The sequence below is a fragment of the Sceloporus undulatus genome, chromosome 3, assembly GCF_019175285.1.
Source record: "Sceloporus undulatus isolate JIND9_A2432 ecotype Alabama chromosome 3, SceUnd_v1.1, whole genome shotgun sequence".
In the NCBI taxonomy this organism is placed as follows: Eukaryota; Metazoa; Chordata; class Lepidosauria; order Squamata; family Phrynosomatidae; genus Sceloporus; species Sceloporus undulatus.
In genome coordinates, this window is record NC_056524.1 from 272,291,536 (window position 1) to 272,310,857 (window position 19,322).

The window sequence follows — 19,322 nt, forward strand, 5'->3', positions numbered from 1 at the left end:
GTTGAAGATTGTTGACTTGGAGTCTCCTCTTTAGGATGCCACCCCTCTTAGGTTTGAACTGAAAATGAAGATTTAGGCGGGTTACATACCGCTGGATTGTGGCGGTCTCCCACCGCCGCTGCTTGCAGCGTCAGGGAGCCATAGTGGCCAAACCGCGCGGGTCCCGGACGCTCCTTCCTGAGCCCTGGAAAAGACGTCACGAGGCACTAGTCGCGCACTCGCGACATCACTTCTGGGGCGCTATGTGCAGACGCACAGCATCCGCTACATCAATATGGCGGCGGCCGTGTGGAACGGCCGCCGCCATTTGTCATGGACTCTGTCCATGATAGGGTATGGGGCGTCTGGAAGAGACGCCCCTTTTTCAAAATGGGATGTCCTAAGGACGTCCCTTATGGCGGTGTGTAACGTGCCTTAGTTTGCATCTTACGAGGTGATGATCTGTTTCTAGGCCCCTCTCCATATGGAGCAAGCAGTGCTCTCCTTAAAAAAGGCTGCTTGGTCATTCAGGGTGCTGCTGAACAAGACTGTCATCCCCAGTCAGTCTCAAGCGACCAAAGTCCTGAACTAATGGCTGGTAGTGGTAGAATAAATCATGGATCATCGAGTCCAACCCTCTGATCAGTACAGGATCAGCCTCTTTTTGGAAGACAGCCAAAGAAGGAGACCCCACCACCTCTCTAGGCAAATGGTTCCATTGCTGAATGCTCTTATAATCAAGAATACTGGAATAGTGTGTTCAGTTCTGGGTTGTTGTTATTGTTAGCTGCCCTCGAGTCGGTTCCGCCTCATGGCGACCCTGTGGATGAGACATCTCTAAGAATGTGAAGTCAAAGGCATTCATGGCTGGCATCCATTGTTTTTGTGGGTTTTTCGGGCCATATGACTATGTTCTAGAAGAGTTTATTCCTGAAGTTTTGCCAGTATCTGTGGCTGGCATCTTCAGAGATGTCCAAGAATCCCTATCCTCCACTGCAGTCGTGCCCAGATCCTGTAAGCCCTTGCCCATAACTCCCCTGATTGAGTCTATCCATCCTGTTTGTGGTCTTCCTCTCTTTCTTCTACCTTTCCCAGCATTATTGTTTTTCCTAGTGATCTGTGCCTTCTCATGATGTGGCCAATGTACAATAGTCTCATCTTGATCATCTTAGTTTCCAAGGAGAGCCCTTGTTTGTCTTCTTGGCTGTCCATGGTCTTCTAAGGACTCTTCTCCAGCACCACATTTCAAAGGAGTAGATTTTCTTTCTGTCTGCTTCTTTCATTGTCCAGCTTTTGCATCCATACCTAGGGATGATGGGGAATACAGTGGCCTGGATAATTCTGACTTTAGGGCCCAGTTGTATGTCTTTGCTCCTCAGTATCTTTTCCAGTTCTTTTATAGCTGTCCTTCCCATTCCCAGTCTTCTTCTTATTTCTTGACTGCACTCTACATTCTGGTCAATATTTGGTCCTATACAGGGCTCCCCCGGGTTACGAATTTAATTCGTTCCGCGGCGCCATTCGTAACCCGAAAAGCATTCGCAAGCCGAAGCCCCATAGGCGCTAATAGCGAAAGCCGCGATTTGGTGCGAAAAAGCGCCGAAAAGCACCAAAATTTTTTTCGTAACCCGAAATAACCTTCGTAACCCGGAACAGTTTTTTTTAATGGATTTTTTTCGTAACCCGGAAATTTCGTAACGCGGCGCATTCGTATCCCGGGGTACCAGTGTATATGGGAATTCTTCCACTATTTCAATTTCCTCGTTGTCTAGATTGAATTTGTGTCTTTCTTTTGTGGTCATTTTTTTTCCTTTATGTTCAGCGTCAGACTTGCCTTTGTATTTTCATCTTTGACCTTCCTTATTAACTGTTCCAATTCCTGAATGCCTTCTGCTAATATAGTGCACCAGCGTCATATGTGGGCGCATCATACTCGGCTTCCAGCATACGCCAGACGCCGCGCCGGAAAGACTTCTCCCATGCCCTGGAAGAAGCAATGGGGCGCATGCTAGGTGCGTTCCATGAGAACGAGCCCCATTGTTTCTAATGGGGCTTGAGTTTACACGGTTTTTCCCTTACGTGGCAGGGTTCGGAATGGATCCCCCGCATAAGGGAACGGCCAATTGTATTATGGTGTCATTGTCTGGATCTCTTAGGTTGTTAATGTTGCTTCCTCTTATCTTCATTCCTCTGTTTTCTGATTCTAATTCTGCTTTTCTTATGATGTTTTCAGCATATAAGTTAAACAAGTAAGGTGATAGGATGCAGCCTTGCCTGACCCCTTTGCCTACTGGGAACCACTCTGTTTCCCCAAATTATCATCTGACGGTGGCCTCTTGTCCTTGGGACAGATTCCTCATCAGGACTATCTGATGGACTGGCACCTCCATGTCTTGGAGTGCATTCCATAGCTTTTTGTGATCTATACAATGAAATGCTTTGCTATAGTCTATAAAATACATGCTGATTCTTTTTTGGAATTCTTTGGTGCACTCCATTAGCATGTTTGCAATGTGGTCCGTACTGCCTCTTCCTTTTCTGAATCCTGCTTACACCTCTGGGATTTGTCTCTCCATGTATGGTTGGAGTCTATGCTACAGAAATTTGAGCATTTTTTTTTTCACTTGCATGTGAGATTAGTGCTGTTGTCCTATAGTTGCTGCAATCTTTTGTATCTTCTTTCTTGTGGATTGGTATGTACATCAAGCATTTCCAGGCTGTTAGCCACTGCTTTGTTTTCCATATTTGTTGGCATATTTCAGTTAACATTAAAGTTGCATCTGTCTGTAGGCACTGCAGAAGTACAATTGGGATATCATTTGTTCCCGGTGATTTATTTTTCCCCATTTTCTTTATTGCAAATTCCACTTAGAATCATAGAATCATAGAATCATAGAGTTGGAAGAGACCACTAGGGCCATCCAGTCCAACCCCCTGCCATGCAGGACATCCATCAAAGCATCCCTGACAGATGGCCATCCAGCCTCTGTTTAAAGACCTCCAAGGAAGGAGACTCTATCACCCTCCGAGGGAGTGCATTCCACTGTCGAACAGCCCTTACTGTCAGGGCTGTCACTTCTTAGAATTTGGGATTCATCTTCATATGCCTCCTAATTCCAAATATTCATTCCCTCATCTCTTTTGTGTATTGCCTCCAGCATCTTTTTATTTCTTCTTGTTCCTGTATTATGTTCTCTTTTTTTCTCCATAGAGCATTCCTGCCCTCAGTTTCAATTTGGTTTTAATTTCTCAGGTACCACAGTTCAAAAAGGATATTGACAACCAGAGCACGTCCAGAGGAGGGCAACCAAAATGGAGAAGGATCTGGAAGCCCTAAAGCCCTATGAGGAGAGACTTAGGGAGATGGGTATGTTTAGCCTGGAAAAGAGAAGGTTGAGAGGTGATATGACAGTCCTGTTTAAATATTTGAAGGGATGTCATATTGAGAATGGAGCAAGCTTGTTTTCTGCTGCTCCAGAGAACAGGACCCAGAACAATGGATGCAAGCTGCAGGAAAAGAGATTCCACCCAAACATTAGGAGGAACTTCCTGACAGCACATGCTGTTTGACAGTGGAAAATGCTGCTGCCTCTGAGGGTGGTGAAGTTTTCTTCTTTGGATGTTTTTTAAACAGGGGCTGGATGGCCATCTGCCAGAGGTGTTTTGATTGTTTCTTTCTGCATGGCAGAAGGGGGTTGGACTGGATGGCCCTTGGGGTCCCTTCCAGTTCTATGATTCTATAATTCTATGATTTTTCTTTTTCTTTTTAATGGTATGTTTTTGTTTTTGTTTTTTGCTGTACAGTAGGGGTGTACAGTGCTGCTAAAAATAATTAAAACCATCTTCTCTTCAGCCTTGCAACTCAGCCAGTGTGTCTGTTGCACCATGTCTTTTCTCTTTGCTTTCAAGGACCTGCAGAATCCAGTGTGTTTGGGCGTCCAGCTCTCCCTGCAGGCATGGACTCTGGTGAACCAGGGCCCCATTCTTGACCTCCTTGCTAATGGATGTAATTGGCCGAGCCTCTCAAAGCAGATGCCGCTGCTGCTCCTTGCTACATTTCCCTCGATGTGCTCTCAGAGTTCTGGCACCGCTGTATTTATGTTCCGTTCATTTCCAGCACAGAGCTCTTTGCTGCTGCCAGTCTATTAATTTCTAAACTGCCTGGAGCTACAGATCACTATGGGTGGCAGGGCTTTGTGGTTGCAGCACCAAACAGCTGGAATAAGCGACCTGTTCCATTGAAACAAAACCCCAGCATCCTCTGGTTTCTTTGGGAGCCCTTAATCCATTCTCTTAAGACTTGTCAGCACAAGAGAGCCGTTGTGTTAAGCCTCCCCTTCCCTATTACTGTATGTGATCATGCCTGGCCTGGCGCACAGTGTCCCGCCATAGCCTTCTGGGCCACAGCATGTGCACCTGGTGTGTAACCTGTCCTGGGACAGGCACCCAAAATGCTTCCCTTGTGCGGGCGTTCCCTCTCCCTCGGACGTGATTCTGCAGTGGACTGTAAATTGAGATGTTATGTAAGCCGTGTATCTTGGAATGCAGTTGCTTTTTTGAAATTCCATTCATTAATGAGCTTTTAATTGAAGGAATATGTATTTATGGAAGCAAGATACTTCATAGGTTATAGCTGCAGTTCGTTTTGTCTCTGGATACTAGGCTGCAAGCACATGAAACAGGGAAAGTCTCTCCCTCTATATATGTGTGAGTGCGTGTGCGCAAAATCATTTGATCAAAGGCCGTTTAGAATTTAAAACAAACTACAGGATTAAAAGCACATACAAACACAGCAAGATCAGCCACTTTCAGATCAACTGTATTAATGAACTTCAGTCAGCCCTCTATATTTGCAGCATTGACTTTTATGGCTTTGATTATTTGCAGATTTGATTCATGTGTTCTCTCTAGGAATCTCTAGGTCCTCCAGTGCAAATCTGCTGGACATTGACCATCGAGTTGTGATGGAGGACTTAGATATTATTAGAGAAAGCACGCCTTTAAGCATAGGTCTTCCAGTTTGAGTCTATATTCCACCTCTGGCAGGTGTTGACATAGAGTTGTGTTGGAGGATCTAGAGATTCCTAGAGAGGTGTTCTCTCAGTTTAATAACATAGTGGCTTTTTATTTGTGGGTTTTCCACTTTCATGGGGATCTTGTGCTCCTAACTCCAGCAAATGTGGAGGGCCTGCTGTACTATTGATATGCTGCCTTTGGGTTTTCAGTGCTCTTACACATATACATCTGATGAAGTGGGCTGCAGCCCATGAAATCGAATGTCAAGATAAAATGTGTGAACCTTTAAGGTACTGCAAGATTTTTTGTTTCTTTTGTTGCGTCAGAGTAACATAAGGACTATTCCCTCCCTTTGGATTTTTTTTTTAGAAATTATTTTGGAATAATCACAGCAGCTCTGCCCAGGAGTCTTATATTTTCACTCTATATTGCAAATTGAGGGCTGGGGGAAAGTAGGCTGCCCAAGGGTTTCTAGCAAATTCATTGCAGACGCAAGATGCCCGGATCATAGTTTTGTCCCTTCACTAGTTAGGCTGTGTGTATGTGTGGAATATGAAGGCCATCCTCAGGATACCGTAAATTTTTGGTGGGTTTTTTTTGGGGGGGAGGGGTTTCTGAAAATATCCTAAAACATGCCAAAACTGTATGTAAACATGGCGGTTTATCTCACCCCATAGAAACCCAAACACCATATTTCAAAAATGGCCCAAATTAGCTAAAAGTGTGTGTGTGTGGGGGGGGGGGGATGGCAGCTGGAAGTAATGACATGTCATTTCTGGTATGGTGGTGTTGCAGAAACAAAAACTGCCCCCACAGATGCCCAACCCTGGAGTTGCCAAAGAAAAAAGCATATATAAGAATTTCTAAGTTTACCCACTTTTCCCCTTTGGGGACATATGGAAGATTGAAAGTTGCAAAACGGTTGCATTTTGCAGCATTTTTTGAGCTGGTTGGGGATGATAAGACATCTGGATTTTTAAAAACTCACATTTGCTTGTTTTTCTTTTGTTGTGTTTGTTTAATTTTGGGATGTTGAGTGGCTAAGTTTTCCTTTTTTCTCCTCCTTTTTGATAGGGAAGAGTGCATCTTCACCATTGACCCATCAACAGCCAAGGACCTTGATGACGCTTTGTCTTGCAAGCTACTTCCAGATGGTATGATGTATTTCCAAAGTCATTTTAACAACACAGTGTATGGATTTTTTTTTTAAAAAAAATAGCTATTGCCATACTGTCTTGAAATCTGTAATTATCAAGGAAATCAATATTTTGAGTGGGGTGCTAATCTGCTGCCGGAAATCCCACGTTCATTCTCTAGCAACTCTTGTTAGTGGGGCTCAGGTAGCAGAGCTTGGAGGTGTGTGGCTCTTTTGATGTAGTTCAGTGTTTCCCAACCTTCCTAATGCCGCGACCCCCTCCCCCTTTTGCCTCCTCGCCGGACCACCGACGCCACCAGAGCTGCGCCTTCTGCCGGGCGGCCTCCTCCCGGGGTGTCGGAGGTGCGCATCTGCGCACCGCCCCAGGAGTGCCGCCCACGGACTGGGGAGCATCGCTGCTGCGCAACTGCGCAGCAGCGCAGCTTTTTATAGGGTTGGGGAGGCTTTAGAGTAGCCCAGGAGCAGAGGATGCCTGTGGTGGCTAACCTCTGCTCCTTCAGTAGCCATAGAAGGGTGGGGGGAAGATAGGGATGCGGGGGATGCCTGGGCCGGGGATAACATCTTTACGAGCGGAGCTCCAAATGAGGTTGTGTGGGGCAAGGGGAGGTATGGTGGTGGGAGAAGGGACTTGCGTTCCAGGGGAAGGCGTGATCGATGCATCATATCTATCGCGCCTTCCTGTCCCCCTCCCAACCTGAAGGACCTGAGGGTCACTCCAACTGTGCCACAAACCCTGTCGCTGCTCCTGTGCAACGCCAGGTCTATTAACAACAAGACCCACATCCTCCACGATATGTTGGAGGACAGTAAGTGTGACCTGGCTTGCATTACCGAGACCTGGCTTGGGCCTGAAGGAGATGCGGTGTGGGCTCAGGCCCTGCCTGCTGGGTTCTCAGTGAAGGACCAGCGCAGGTTAGGTGGGCGGGGGTGTGTGTGTGGCCTTGATACATAGGAACACCATGTCCCTCACCAGGAACCACATCTGACAGACCTCCTATATCGAGTGTATTTACCTGACCCGAAAGGCTAGGGACAGTCTAGGGATTCTGTTAGTGTATCGGCCACCCCGTGCATTAGCAGACTCCCTTAACGAGCTGACACAGCTGGTCGCTGAGCTGATGTTGGAGACGCCCAGGCTTCTTGTCCTGGGCGACTTCAACATCTCCCTCACGGCCAGCCATGTTCCATCCGGTGCGGCTCGGGAATTCATGGATACCATGGCGGCCATGGGCCTGTCCCAGCTGATACAGGGTCCTACGCATTGTGCGGGTAATACTCTCGATTTGGTCTTCTGTTCGGATGCGGAAAATCCGTGGGTGGAAATAGCTAATGTTTCCCCCCTGCCATGGATGGATCATTTGCTGGTAGAGGTGAAAATCAAGGCCTCTACCCAGATCCCCCCCGGGGGTGGTGGACCTGTTAGGATGGTCCACCCTCGAAGGCTGATGGAACCTGAGAGGTTCCAAGAAGCCCTAGAGGGGCTCGCGGTTGGAAATGACGGCGACTCTGTTGATGCCCTTACCGGTATTTGGAATACCGGTCTTTCTAGGGCTATACACAGAATCGCTCCCAAGCGCCCTCTCAGGCCTGCTTCTAAACGTAAGCCCTGGTATACGGAAGATCTCCGGGCGAGGAAGCGGGTTCTGCGACGGCTAGAGTACCGTTGGCGGAAACACCTTTGCTTAGACGACAAGGCTCTCCTAGACCAACTGTTAAAGGACTACGGAGAGGCAATACGAGCAACAAAGAATTCGTTCTATGGTGCTCGTATTGCGTCCGCGGAGTCGCGTCCGGCAGAGTTGTTCAGGGTGGTCAGGGAGCTAACTCAGCTTCCTCCCGCCCTGAACCAGATCCTTGAACCTTCTAAGGCCTGCTGCGACTTGTTTAACGACTTTTTCGCGGATAAAACCTCTCGTATAAGCGAAGGTCTGAACACCGACATTTCAGCAGAACCTAGGGTAGAAGTGTCCAGAGCCTCCGTGGACTATGTTAAACTGGATCAGTTTGAGTTGGTGAGTACCGAGGATGTGGACAAGATCCTCGGAAGTGTTCGGAAAACAACCTGCTCTCTCGATCCCTGTCCCTCATGGTTAGCGGCCCAGGGGGGACCGGCGGTAACATCATTGTTACGCCGGATAGTTAATACATCTCTGAGGGATGGGCTATTTCCATCTCAACTTAAATTGGCCATTGTAAAACCTATTTTAAAAAAGCCCTCCCTCGACCCCCTGATACATAATAATTATCGGCCTGTTTCGCTGCTACCATTTTTGGGTAAGGTGATCGAGAGGGCGGTTGCGATCCAGCTTCAGGCGGTCTTGGATGAAACGGATTATCTGGACCCATTTCAAACTGGCTTCCGGGCGGGTTACGGGGTTGAGACGGCCATGGTCGCCTTGGTCGATGATCTCCATCTGAGCATCGACGGGGGAAGCGTATCCCTGTTGGTGCTCTTGGACATCTCAGCGGCTTTCGATACCATAGACCATGGTATCCTTCTGGGACGCCTGGCAGAGGTGGGAATCGGGGGCACTGCGCTCCAGTGGTTCCGGTCCTACCTCTCCGGGAGGTCCCAGATGGTGCAGCTGGGAGACATGTGCTCTGACGAGAGGCCCCTTAAAACCGGGGTCCCTCAAGGAGCCATTCTGTCTCCCATGCTATTTAACATTTACATGAAACCGCTGGGAGAGATCATCCGGAGATATGGGGCGCGGGGTTATCAGTACGCTGATGACACCCAAATTATTTTCTCTATGTCTCCGACTGATGCAGTGACTGGGGATGGCGTCTCTCCTCTCGTGGCCTGTCTAGAGTCAGTAATGGGCTGGATGAGGGAAAACCGACTCAAATTGAATCCAGAGAAAACAGAGGTACTAGTGATAGGTTCTCCTGGTCCAGGAATGGCGGTGGTTCCACCTGTCCTGAACGGGGTCACGCTCCCTGTGAAGGACTCCGTGCGCAGTCTGGGGGTGCTTCTTGACTCGTCGCTTCACCTGACAGCTCAGGTGAATGCGACGGTCAAGAGCACCTGTTATCAGCTTCGGCTTATTCGCCAGCTGCGCCCATACCTGGCCCAGAGGGACCTAGAAACTGTTGTACATGCTCTGGTAACTTCGAGACTGGATTTCTGCAATGTACTCTACATGGGGCAACCCTTATACCAAACTTGGAAGCTTCAAATGGTGCAGAACATGGCAGCCCGGCTGGTCACTGGTGCTCCCAGGACCAGCCATATAACACCGGTTCTGAAAGACCTCCATTGGCTGCCCATCCGCTTCCGAGCTCAATATAAGGCGTTGGTAATTACCTATAAAGCCCTAAATGGCTTGGGCCCAGGATACCTAAAGGACCGCCTCTCCCCATACATTCCGCCTCGCACCCTCAGAACGTCTGGGCAGCAATTACTGAAGGTGCCTGGGGCTAGGTTAGCCTCCACCGCACGGAGGACATTTTCCACGGCTGCCCCAGCCCTTTGGAATACGCTGCCCACCGAGCTCCGCTCGACTACCACCCTGGCCCAATTCAGGAAGGACTTGAAAACCTTCCTGTTCCAACAGGCATTCCCCGAATAAAATCCTGTGGGCCTCCCTCCTCTTCCGTGGCCAAGAGGTTGGGCTATGGGGCTTTTTGCTTGTTACTTTTTTTGTATGACGTGGTGTATTTGTATTTTAATTCTTCTTGTTTTGTATGAATTGTATTTTAACCCTGTTGTAAGCCGCCCTGATTATAGGAAGGGTGGGATATAAATAAAAATTTTATTATTTATTTATTATTATTAATACAGTTCCTCATGTTGTAGTGACCCAAATCCATGAAATTATTTTCATTGCTACTTCATAACTGTAATTAAATAGGTGTTTTCCAGTGGTCTTAGGCGACCCCCCATGAAAGGGTCATTCGACCCCCAAAGGGGTCCCGACCCACAGGTTGGGAACCACTGATGTAGTTGAACCACACCTCCCCAAAATCCTTCACCATAGTCCATTCTAGCAAGGGTTGATGAGAGTTGTAATCCAGTTATTTTTGGAATGCTGCACATAATCCAAGCTGCACTGACTAATAAGATGCCAAAGAGGATTCATACATGTATACATTCATTGTTTTCTACCATAGTTCTGTTTTCTCTCTACACACTGTCCTTAGGTAAACTCATTAGCTCTTTTGGTTTATCCTACCATCTGTACATCGATGACACTCAGTTGTATCTTTCCACCGCTGACCTTTCTCCAAGGCTTGAACAGCAAGTTTCGTCTTGTTTCACAGCTGTTTAGCAGTGGATGCACCATTGGCGCTTGAAGCTCAACATGCCCAAGACGGAGCTTCTTGTCTTTCCTCCTAAGTCCACCCTTCAACACTCCTTTTCTGTCTCTGTGGACAACATTTCTATTCAACCAGTCCAGCAAGCCTGCAGTCTTGGTTTCATCTTTGACTCTTCTCTGTCGTGTATCCCTCAGATCCAGATCACAGCCAAGGCTTGTAGATTCTTTTTATACAACATTGCCAAAATCCGACCATATCTCTCTGCCTCTACTGCCAAGATCCTGGTCCATGCCCTAGTGGTCTCACGACTTGATTCCTGTAACGTCCTCCTGGCTGGGCTTCCTCTCTCTCACCTCCGTCCTTTAATCTCTGTTCAGCATTCAGCTGCACGCATTATCACTTCCACCCACCGCTCTGACCACATCTCTCCTGTGTTGGCATCCCTTCACTGGCTCCCCCTCCCTTTCCGCATTCGGTACAAGCTCCTGCTGTCAACGTTTAAAGCCCTCCATGGGCTGACCCCTCTTTACTTATCAGACCTTCTTTCTCCTCACCTTCCCACTAGGGCCCTCCATTCTGGTAGTCCCAGCCCAGGATTTCCTCTGCCCCATCTGGAATTTGCCCCTTTTCACTTGCTGCCCCTCACTCCTGGAACCTTCTTCTCCCACGAGACACAAGGGCCATCACTTCTTTAACCAGCTTCAAAATGGAGTTGAAGACCATCCTGTTCAGAGAATTGTTCCCAGACATTGCGTGATTGTCACTTGCTATTTGATGCTCTTTTTGTTGCCTGTTTTATTGAACCATTTTCTGTATTGCTATGTGTTTTATTTGTATTATCCTGTCATTTCTTATATTGTACGCCATAGGCAGGTTTACTCTTTTATATTTGTTGTTTTTATGTACAGCGCTGTGCAAATCTACAGTGCTGTATAAATAATAATAATAATAATAATAATAATAATAATAATAATAATAATAGTAAATAGCTCCTTATAGCTGAGTAAAGGGTCACAGCTCAGCTGTACAACAAATGCTTGGCATGTCAAAGATCCCAGGCTCAGTACCCAGCATCTTGAATCCTGTGTCCAGTTCTGGGCACCTTAATTCAAGAAGGATGTGGACAAGCTGGAAGGGTGTCCAGAGGAGTGTGTTCAAAATAGTGAAAGGTCTGGAACCCTTGCCCTGTGAGGAGTGGCTTAGGGAGCTGGGTACATTTAGCCTGGAGAAGAGAAAGTTAAGAGGGGACATGATAGCTCTGTTTAAATATTTGAAGAGGTGTCATATTGAGGAGGGAGCAAGCTTGTTTTCTGCTGTTCCAGAGATGAGGACACAGAGCAATGGATTCAAACTTCAGGAAAAGAGATTCCATCTAACCATAAGGAAAAATTTCCTGATGGTAAGAGCTGTTTTACAGTGGAATAAACTGCCTTGGAAGGTGGTGGAGTCTCCTTCTTGGGAGGTTTTTAAACAGAGGCTGGATGGCCATCTTTTGGGAGTGCTTTGATCATGTTTTCCTTCATGGCAGAATGGGGTTGGACTGGATGACCCTTCCGATTCCTTCCAGATCTAGGGTTCTATGATTCTATGATCTCCATGTGGGGCTGGGAAAGGCCTCCTTCCTCAGTCCCAGGGGAGCTGCTGCTGCTAATCAATAGAGACAGTGTTGAGCTAGATGGCCCTATGGTCTCTAACTTTATATGCGACAGAGTCCTATGCAAATCTATGTGCTCCAGGCTAAATTCCAGATACCTATGCTAGAATCTCAGCAAAGAAGCTGGAAAATCTCTCCTCCTCTTTTCCACTGGGGGCTGAGTCACTTTCCTGTGATGGGAACTTCTTGAAATGAGGTAAATGGTGACTCTTTTGGTAATAAACTAAAATGGGAACCCATCATTTTGTCCCGCCACCTCTGCATTGTTACGAATCCTTAATGAAGGTACTTGACCTTTATTTTAGTCAAGATGGCACAGCTACAGAGTAAGTGGGAGGAGAGCTTTCTTTGAACAAAACGTTCATGGAAGGGCTGAGGCAATGATGCTGTTTAGAGGAGACCTTGGATGCTCAGACCCTGGCTGTCCTGGTCTTCCCAAGTGGTTGATGTTTGGCACAGAAATCAAGCCAAGCATAAGATATGATGCACATAGTTTCTTTCTAATTTCATATAGTAAGAACCTCAGGTGTCAGTTTGAAAATGAGAGGAAGCCACTCCAAATAACATGTACCTCATGTCTGGGGGCTTCCTACTTAAGCAGTAGAATGTAAGATTGTAAAAGTGTGTGTGAGTTTGATGGGGATCTGTAAACTTCTTTGATGTATTGGATGCTGGAATGGTAGTTGAAGGAGAAACGCAGGGGGTGAATAAAGAAGAGGAGATGGAACAGCTTGCCACAAACTCTAAAATAGGAATAGGGGAGCTCTGGGGGCCAGTTTCCTGTCCCAAGGAATCCAGGTATGGGCCACACCAGCTTTCCCCAAAACAATGCCAGAAGTATCTGGGAGAGCACTTCTGGTCTTATAAAATCCACTTTATAGATTATTTTTGGAGAGTGAAATAAGGAGGTTTCCAGAAGCAGTAACTCTAATTTGGAGAAACATATTTTGGTGGGTGGGCATTGATGGGGAGTACAATGGGGAAATGGGCCTGGAGGTCTATATGTATGTCCTCTCCCCTGTGAACTTTATGCAGGGCTGGAGGGAGAGTTTGAACTGGGGGATTAATACGCTGAATTGAAAAATCTTCCCTCTATGCCCTGTATAATAGTGCTTCAGGAGGAAGGAAAGCTTAAAAGGGCCCTGTTCCAGATTAATTGGAACCCTGGGAAGGAACAAAGATGGAGATAACACGAAAACATTTTGTCCTATGGATCAATTGCAAAACATTCATTTGGATAGTGTCAGTAGAGAAGGAGCTGAAACAAAGTGGAGTTTTTTAGTAGCTTACAGAAGATTGCTCTTGGTTTATCATAATTTGGAGTCACAATTAAGTTCTATTTGTGCCTACCCAGTAGTGCATAGTACAGCTTATTTTTGATCATGAGGGTAGAATTCAGAGGCATAACCATTTAAGACTGGAATATCAGTATGCAAAGGGATCTTGTAGTACCTTAGAGACTAACTGTGTAGAAGAAGTTGTAGCATCAACTTTTGGAGATTTAGTTTACTTCCTCAGATGGAAGGACCTGGGCATCATCAGTTCACTCCATGCATCTCAGGAAGTAGGTCAAGTCTACGAAAACTTATACTATAATGTTTTCTGCTCAGCTAGACTCAAAGGTAATACAAGATCCCTTTGCATTTTGAACATGAAGTTTTCTGTTGGCCCCAGTGGCCTACAGGTTGTAACTAGGGATAATCTGAAGATGTTCATGGGTATAATTATTTTAAAGATTCATTTAAATCACATCAAATAAATATGGAACAAAATCTATGAGATGAAGGCACAGTGTACTAGAAACCAGAGGTAAACAGATGAGTTTCAAAGAAAACACCATACAGTGATTAGAACAACCTGGACTAAAAAATCAGATGAAGTTATTTCTTACATATGGGCTTCACAACATACAAAATGAGTCACATTTAACTCTTTATGAAGCACAGCATTTGTTTTCAGTCTTCTAGTTAAAGTTTAGTGATGTGACTTACAGTAAGTATTCAGGAAGAAGTTACCTGTTTTGAAGAGAAGAGTTGGGTGACGATTAAGAAAGATTGATCCAAAAAACAAAATATATGATAGGAAAAAGTTGGTTGGGTTCAGGAGAGAATAAAATGAAGCAGTGAAAGCTGAGACTTACACAAAAAATGTCTGTGCAACCTTGTACCTCTCCACACAATTAGCCCATATTGTTTAGCATTGCCTCCACCAGAGGTGGGAACCATGTGGTCCTCCAAATGTTGTTGAATTGTATGTCCTTGTATCCCTCACTATTCATTGTGTTGGCTAGGGCTGCTGGGAATTGAAATCTAATGGCATCTGAAGGACCTCATAATCACCACCCCTGATCTATACTGATGGTCAGATTAATGTAAAGAAGGAATGTTAACATGCAGCACAAATACTGGAGTAAAGACATCTCTGAATTCTATGATTTTGTAAAGTGGACTGAAATGGATGCAGTGTATGATTCCATTGCCAAAGGAATATAAATTATAATTGATGTCAGAACAGGATGCAGCCATGATGCGAATGAAATTGAACCTGTAGGGTGGGGAGGACTCATGAATACATCACTGGTTGTGTTTGGATTTTTCAGCTTGGGATATGATGCTGAAATCAATGGCCAGCTCAGTGGCACCTTGTTCTGGAGACTGGCCTGTGTTTTATCACTAGGAGAAGAGTGGTGACAGGACATTATGAAGATCAAAAACAGGTTCCCGCATCTACGTAGGTAGGAATTTGTCAGGCAGCTTGATACATCCTTCTGAATTATGCTTGCTGCTTTGTGAGGCTGTGGCTGCTGGATATTTCTGACATGATTAATTTAAAATGCATACTGTCCAGTTATTTCTACATTTCACTTTCAATTTGTCAAAACTTGATCAAGTCATATCTGAGCAAAATTGCAGGCTGCAAGGTTAATTTGATAGACGGAGCCATCTACCTACGCTGTTGCTGCACAAGAAGCTTTTAAGCTATGAGAGACCAATGCACAATCTGCCCCCAGGTCTGCTCTCAACTCTGACCAACATTGACTGGAAAGTCAATAGGAGTGGGAGCTTAGGAAAAAACACAGTAGAGTGTGTGTGTGTGTGTGTGCATGTAGGATATTTAGACTGCTAAACCAGCACAAAGTAGTAATGAAAGACAAGAAACCCAAGTTTGAGGTACAAGACCATAAATATTTTCTGTTCTGGTAGCCAGTGGATTGGAAGAGATCAATTTACATCCCCGTCCACAAGAAAGGAGACACAAAAGACTTCAGGGCCATAGCATTGATTTCCCACACAACTATAGACACAAAAGACTTCAGGGCCATAGCATTGATTTCCCACACAAGCAGAATTATGCTCAAATTTCTGCAACATGGACTCCAACCATACATGGAGAGAGAAATCCTAGAGGTCCAAGCAGGGTTCAAGAGAGGAAGAGGCATTAGGGACTACACTGCAAACATGTGAAGGTTAATGGAGTGCACCAGGGAATTCCAAAAGAAAATCAGCATGTGTTTATAGACTATAGCAAGGTCTTTGACTGCATAGATCATGAAAGGCTATGGAACGGCCTTAAAAACATGGGAGTACCAATTTGATAGTCTTGATGAGAAATCTGTATGTAGGACAAGAATCTACTGTCAGAACAGAACATGGAGAAACAGAATGTTTCCCAGTTGGCAAAGGGGTCAGACAAGGCTGTATCTTATCACCTCACCTGATCAACTTATATGCAGAATATATTACAGTTGGCCCTCCTTATCCACAGATTTTTTTTTTATCCACAGATTTAAGCATCCGCAGCTTGAAAATATTCAAAAAAAGTAGAAATTTTAAATAGCAAACCTTGATTTTCCATTTTATATAAGGAACACCATTTTTGCTATACCATTGTATTTAATGGGACCTGAGCATCCACGAATTTTGTTACCATGGGAAGGGGGGGGGTCCTGGAACCAAACCCCAGCAGATATCAAGGGCCCACTGTATATGGAAAGCAAGTTTGGACACAGAAGAAGGAGGAGTGAAAATAGGAAGAAGGAATATCAACCATCTAAGACAGTGATGTCCAAACTCTGGCCCTCCAGGTGTTTTGGACTTCAGCTCCCAGAAGCCTCAGCCACCTTGGGCAATGATCTGGGATGCTGGGAGCTGAAGTCTAAAACACCTGGAGGGCCAGAGTTTGGACATCACTGATCTAGGATATGCAGACAACACCATAATACTAACTAGCTGTCATTTTGGGTGTCCACAGGCTTCTCAGCACTCTTCTCCAGTGCCACATCTCAAATGAGTTGATTTTCTTTCTGTCCACTTTCTTTACTGTCTAGCTCTCACACCCATAGATGATGATGATGAGGAATACAAAGGCTTGGACAATCCTAGGTTTAGTGTTCAGCTGTATATCTTTACACTTTAGGTTCTTATCTAGTTCCTTCATAGCTGCCTTTCCCATACCTTCTGATTTCTTCACTGCAGCCTCTGTTTTGATCAATGTTTGATCCAAGGTATGGGAAATCTTTAACTGTTTTGATTTTCTCGATATCTAAGTTGAATTTATGTAAGTCCTCTGTGGCCATTATTTTTGTTTTCTTTATGTTTGGCAGTAAGCCTGCTTTTGCACTTTTTTCTTTAACTTTCTTAGTAATTGTTCCAATTCTGTAATGTTTTCTGCTAGTATTATGGTGTTGTCTGCTTATATTAGATTGTTGATTTTCTTTCCTCCTACCTTCACTCTTCCTCCCTCTAAGTCTAAACCTGCTCTTCGTGTGCTATTTTTTTGCATAGGTTGAACAAATAGGGTGATAGAATACATCCTTGCTTTACCCCTTTGCCTATTGGGAACCATTCTGTTTCTACAAATTCCTTTCTAACAGTAGCCTCTTCTCCTAAGTACAGATTTCTCATCCAGACTATCAAATGTAGTGGTACTCTCATTTCTTTAAGACTATTCAATTGTTTTTCATGATCTGTGTGGTCAAATGCTTTACTATAGTCTATAAAGCACATGCTGGTTATCCTCTGGAATTTCTTAGTGCGCTCCATTAGCTATCATATCTTTCCTATGTGCTGTCTAGTACTGTACCTCTTCCTTTCCTGAACCTCGCTTGCATCTCTAGGATTTCTCTCTTCATATGTGATTAGAATCTGTGCTGCAGACTGATTAGACAACCCATAATTTGGTTATGGAATTTGCTGTCACAGGGACTAGTGCTGGTTGCTATCTTAGGCCCATTACAGACGGGCACCCTAGGACGGACTCAGTCCGTGCTAGGGTTAGAAAGGGGCGTCTGCCCTAGCACGGACTGAGTCCGTACGAAATGGCGGCGGCTGTTCCACACGGCCGCCGCCATCTTGACGTAGCGGACGCTCTGCATCCACACGTCGCGCCCCAAATATGATGCTGCGAGTGCGCGACTAGCGCCTTGCAGCGTCACATCCATGGCCCAGGAAGGAGCGTGATTTTCGCGCTCCTTCTTTGCTGTGTCCGGGAACCGCGCCGTTTGGCTGCTGCGGTTCCCGGACGCAGCAACCGGTGGCAGCAGCAGACCGCCGCTTTTCGGCGGTCTGTAACCTGCCCTAGATAAGCTTTTAAAATAATGAGGGAAATACATACTATCAATGACTATTCATTGGGACAGCTTTATGGTATCTGTGGGTTTAGAGGCAGTGTGGAACAGCTTTGCCTGTTGGGCTTCTAAGGAGGCACCTGGTTAGCCATTGTGGGAAGAGGATGCTGGAATAGATGAGACTTGAGACAGATATATCAGAAGTATTGATATTGTTCCTGTTTAGCCTCTGTTTTGTTTGCAGAAAAGGCTGTTCTCTTCTAAACTAAATAAGAAGATACAAACCCCACTTTCCCCATTTGAAGAAGGGATTTGATGTGGCTGTTTCTTTGGATAATGCCAAAAAAGATCTTGATATAACCAAAGTTTTGGGGGTTCAAAAAGGTAGTTAATGATACAATTCTTGCCACCCTCTTGCCCAGAGCTCTCAAAAGGTAGCTCTTTGGACTACAACTCTCAGAGGGCAAGGGCCAGGGGTTTCTGTTAGCTGTTGTTCAAAAAAGTAACTCCCCCCCCCCCCCTCCAGAAGCTTGACTTTTGTCTTGGAATGTTAATTGAGCAAAGTACCTGCTTTACATCTGGTCCTTTGGTCTTGCAAAACCTCTGAAGACAAAAGAGCATGCAACATATATGAGATCAGTGGTGTTCAATGCAGAGATGCCAATGAAGGGTTTGCTTACACCCTTCTGACCTCAAGGCCCTTCCTTCCAGGAAAAGATTAACATCCTTTACACCCAGAATGATTCTAATTTGTGAAGGCTGTTGGGTGCCATTTCCCATCTCAGTAAATTCAATGAGTATTAATTTCCTGGTAGAATTAGCCCTCTTGAGTGGAACATGGAATAGTAATAAAAACAGCTTGTGATGTGATTTGCCAGAAATTGTCTTTTCTCCCTTCATCTCTTTGGCTGAGAGCCTTGGTGCTGAGTGGGGGCCTGTCGCATCAGCCAAGTTCAGAAAGTTCTCCTCTTGTTAAGTTCCATCCATTAGCAAGAAGCTCTCTTTCTCTGTGTGTTTGTGTGTGCAAGAGAGACAAGGGCGAGAAATCTGATCTTCACAGAAGCTCCATTGCCTCTTGGCTATAGCTTTCTGAACTGCTTGCCTGTGTGGGAGGTTTTCGTTCTGAGCTTTGCTGCCTTGTATTGGGAAAAAGGTCTGAGGTCAGGCCAAGAGCAAATTGGAGAGAGGCACTGTGTGATCTGAGGAGACTCTGGTATGGAACAGGTGGCAGACACTGGATGCAGTGGGGAGATGGAAGGTAACATAGGGGCAGAAAGACCAGCCTCTGCTCTACTGCAAGAACATGAATCATAGAATCATAGACTTGGAAGAGACCGCAAGCGCCATCCAGTCCAACCCCCTGCCATGCAGGAAATCCAAATCAAAGCATCCCCGACAGATGGCCATCCAGCCTCTGTTTAAAGACCTCTAAGGAAGGAGACTCTATCACCCTCCAAGGGAGTGTGTTCCACTGTGGAACAGCCCTTACTGTCAGGAAGTTCCTCCTAATGTTGAGGTGGAATCTCTTTTCCTGCAGCTTGGATCCATTGTTCCTGGTCCTAGTCTCTGTAGCAGCAGAAAACAAGCTTGCTGCCTCCTGAATATGACATCCCTTCAAGTATTTAAACAGGACTATCATATCACCTCTTAACCTTCTCTTCTCCAGGCTAAACATCCCCAGCTTCCTAAGG

The 19,322-nt window shown here is 45.6% G+C and overlaps 1 protein-coding gene across 1 annotated transcript in view; it reads left to right on the top strand.

Moving 5' to 3' along the window:
* The window catches only part of LOC121925997 (DIS3-like exonuclease 2), a 192,568-nt gene extending 186,200 nt beyond the window's left edge, over nt 1-6,368 (top strand). Inside the window, exons 10-11 of the mRNA XM_042458552.1 lie at nt 6,070-6,149; nt 6,313-6,368. Of these exons, the coding sequence (XP_042314486.1) occupies nt 6,070-6,149; nt 6,313-6,368 (136 nt within the window). The remainder of the gene's footprint in view (nt 1-6,069; nt 6,150-6,312) is intronic.
* Nucleotides 6,369-19,322: the final 12,954 nt, after the last annotated feature.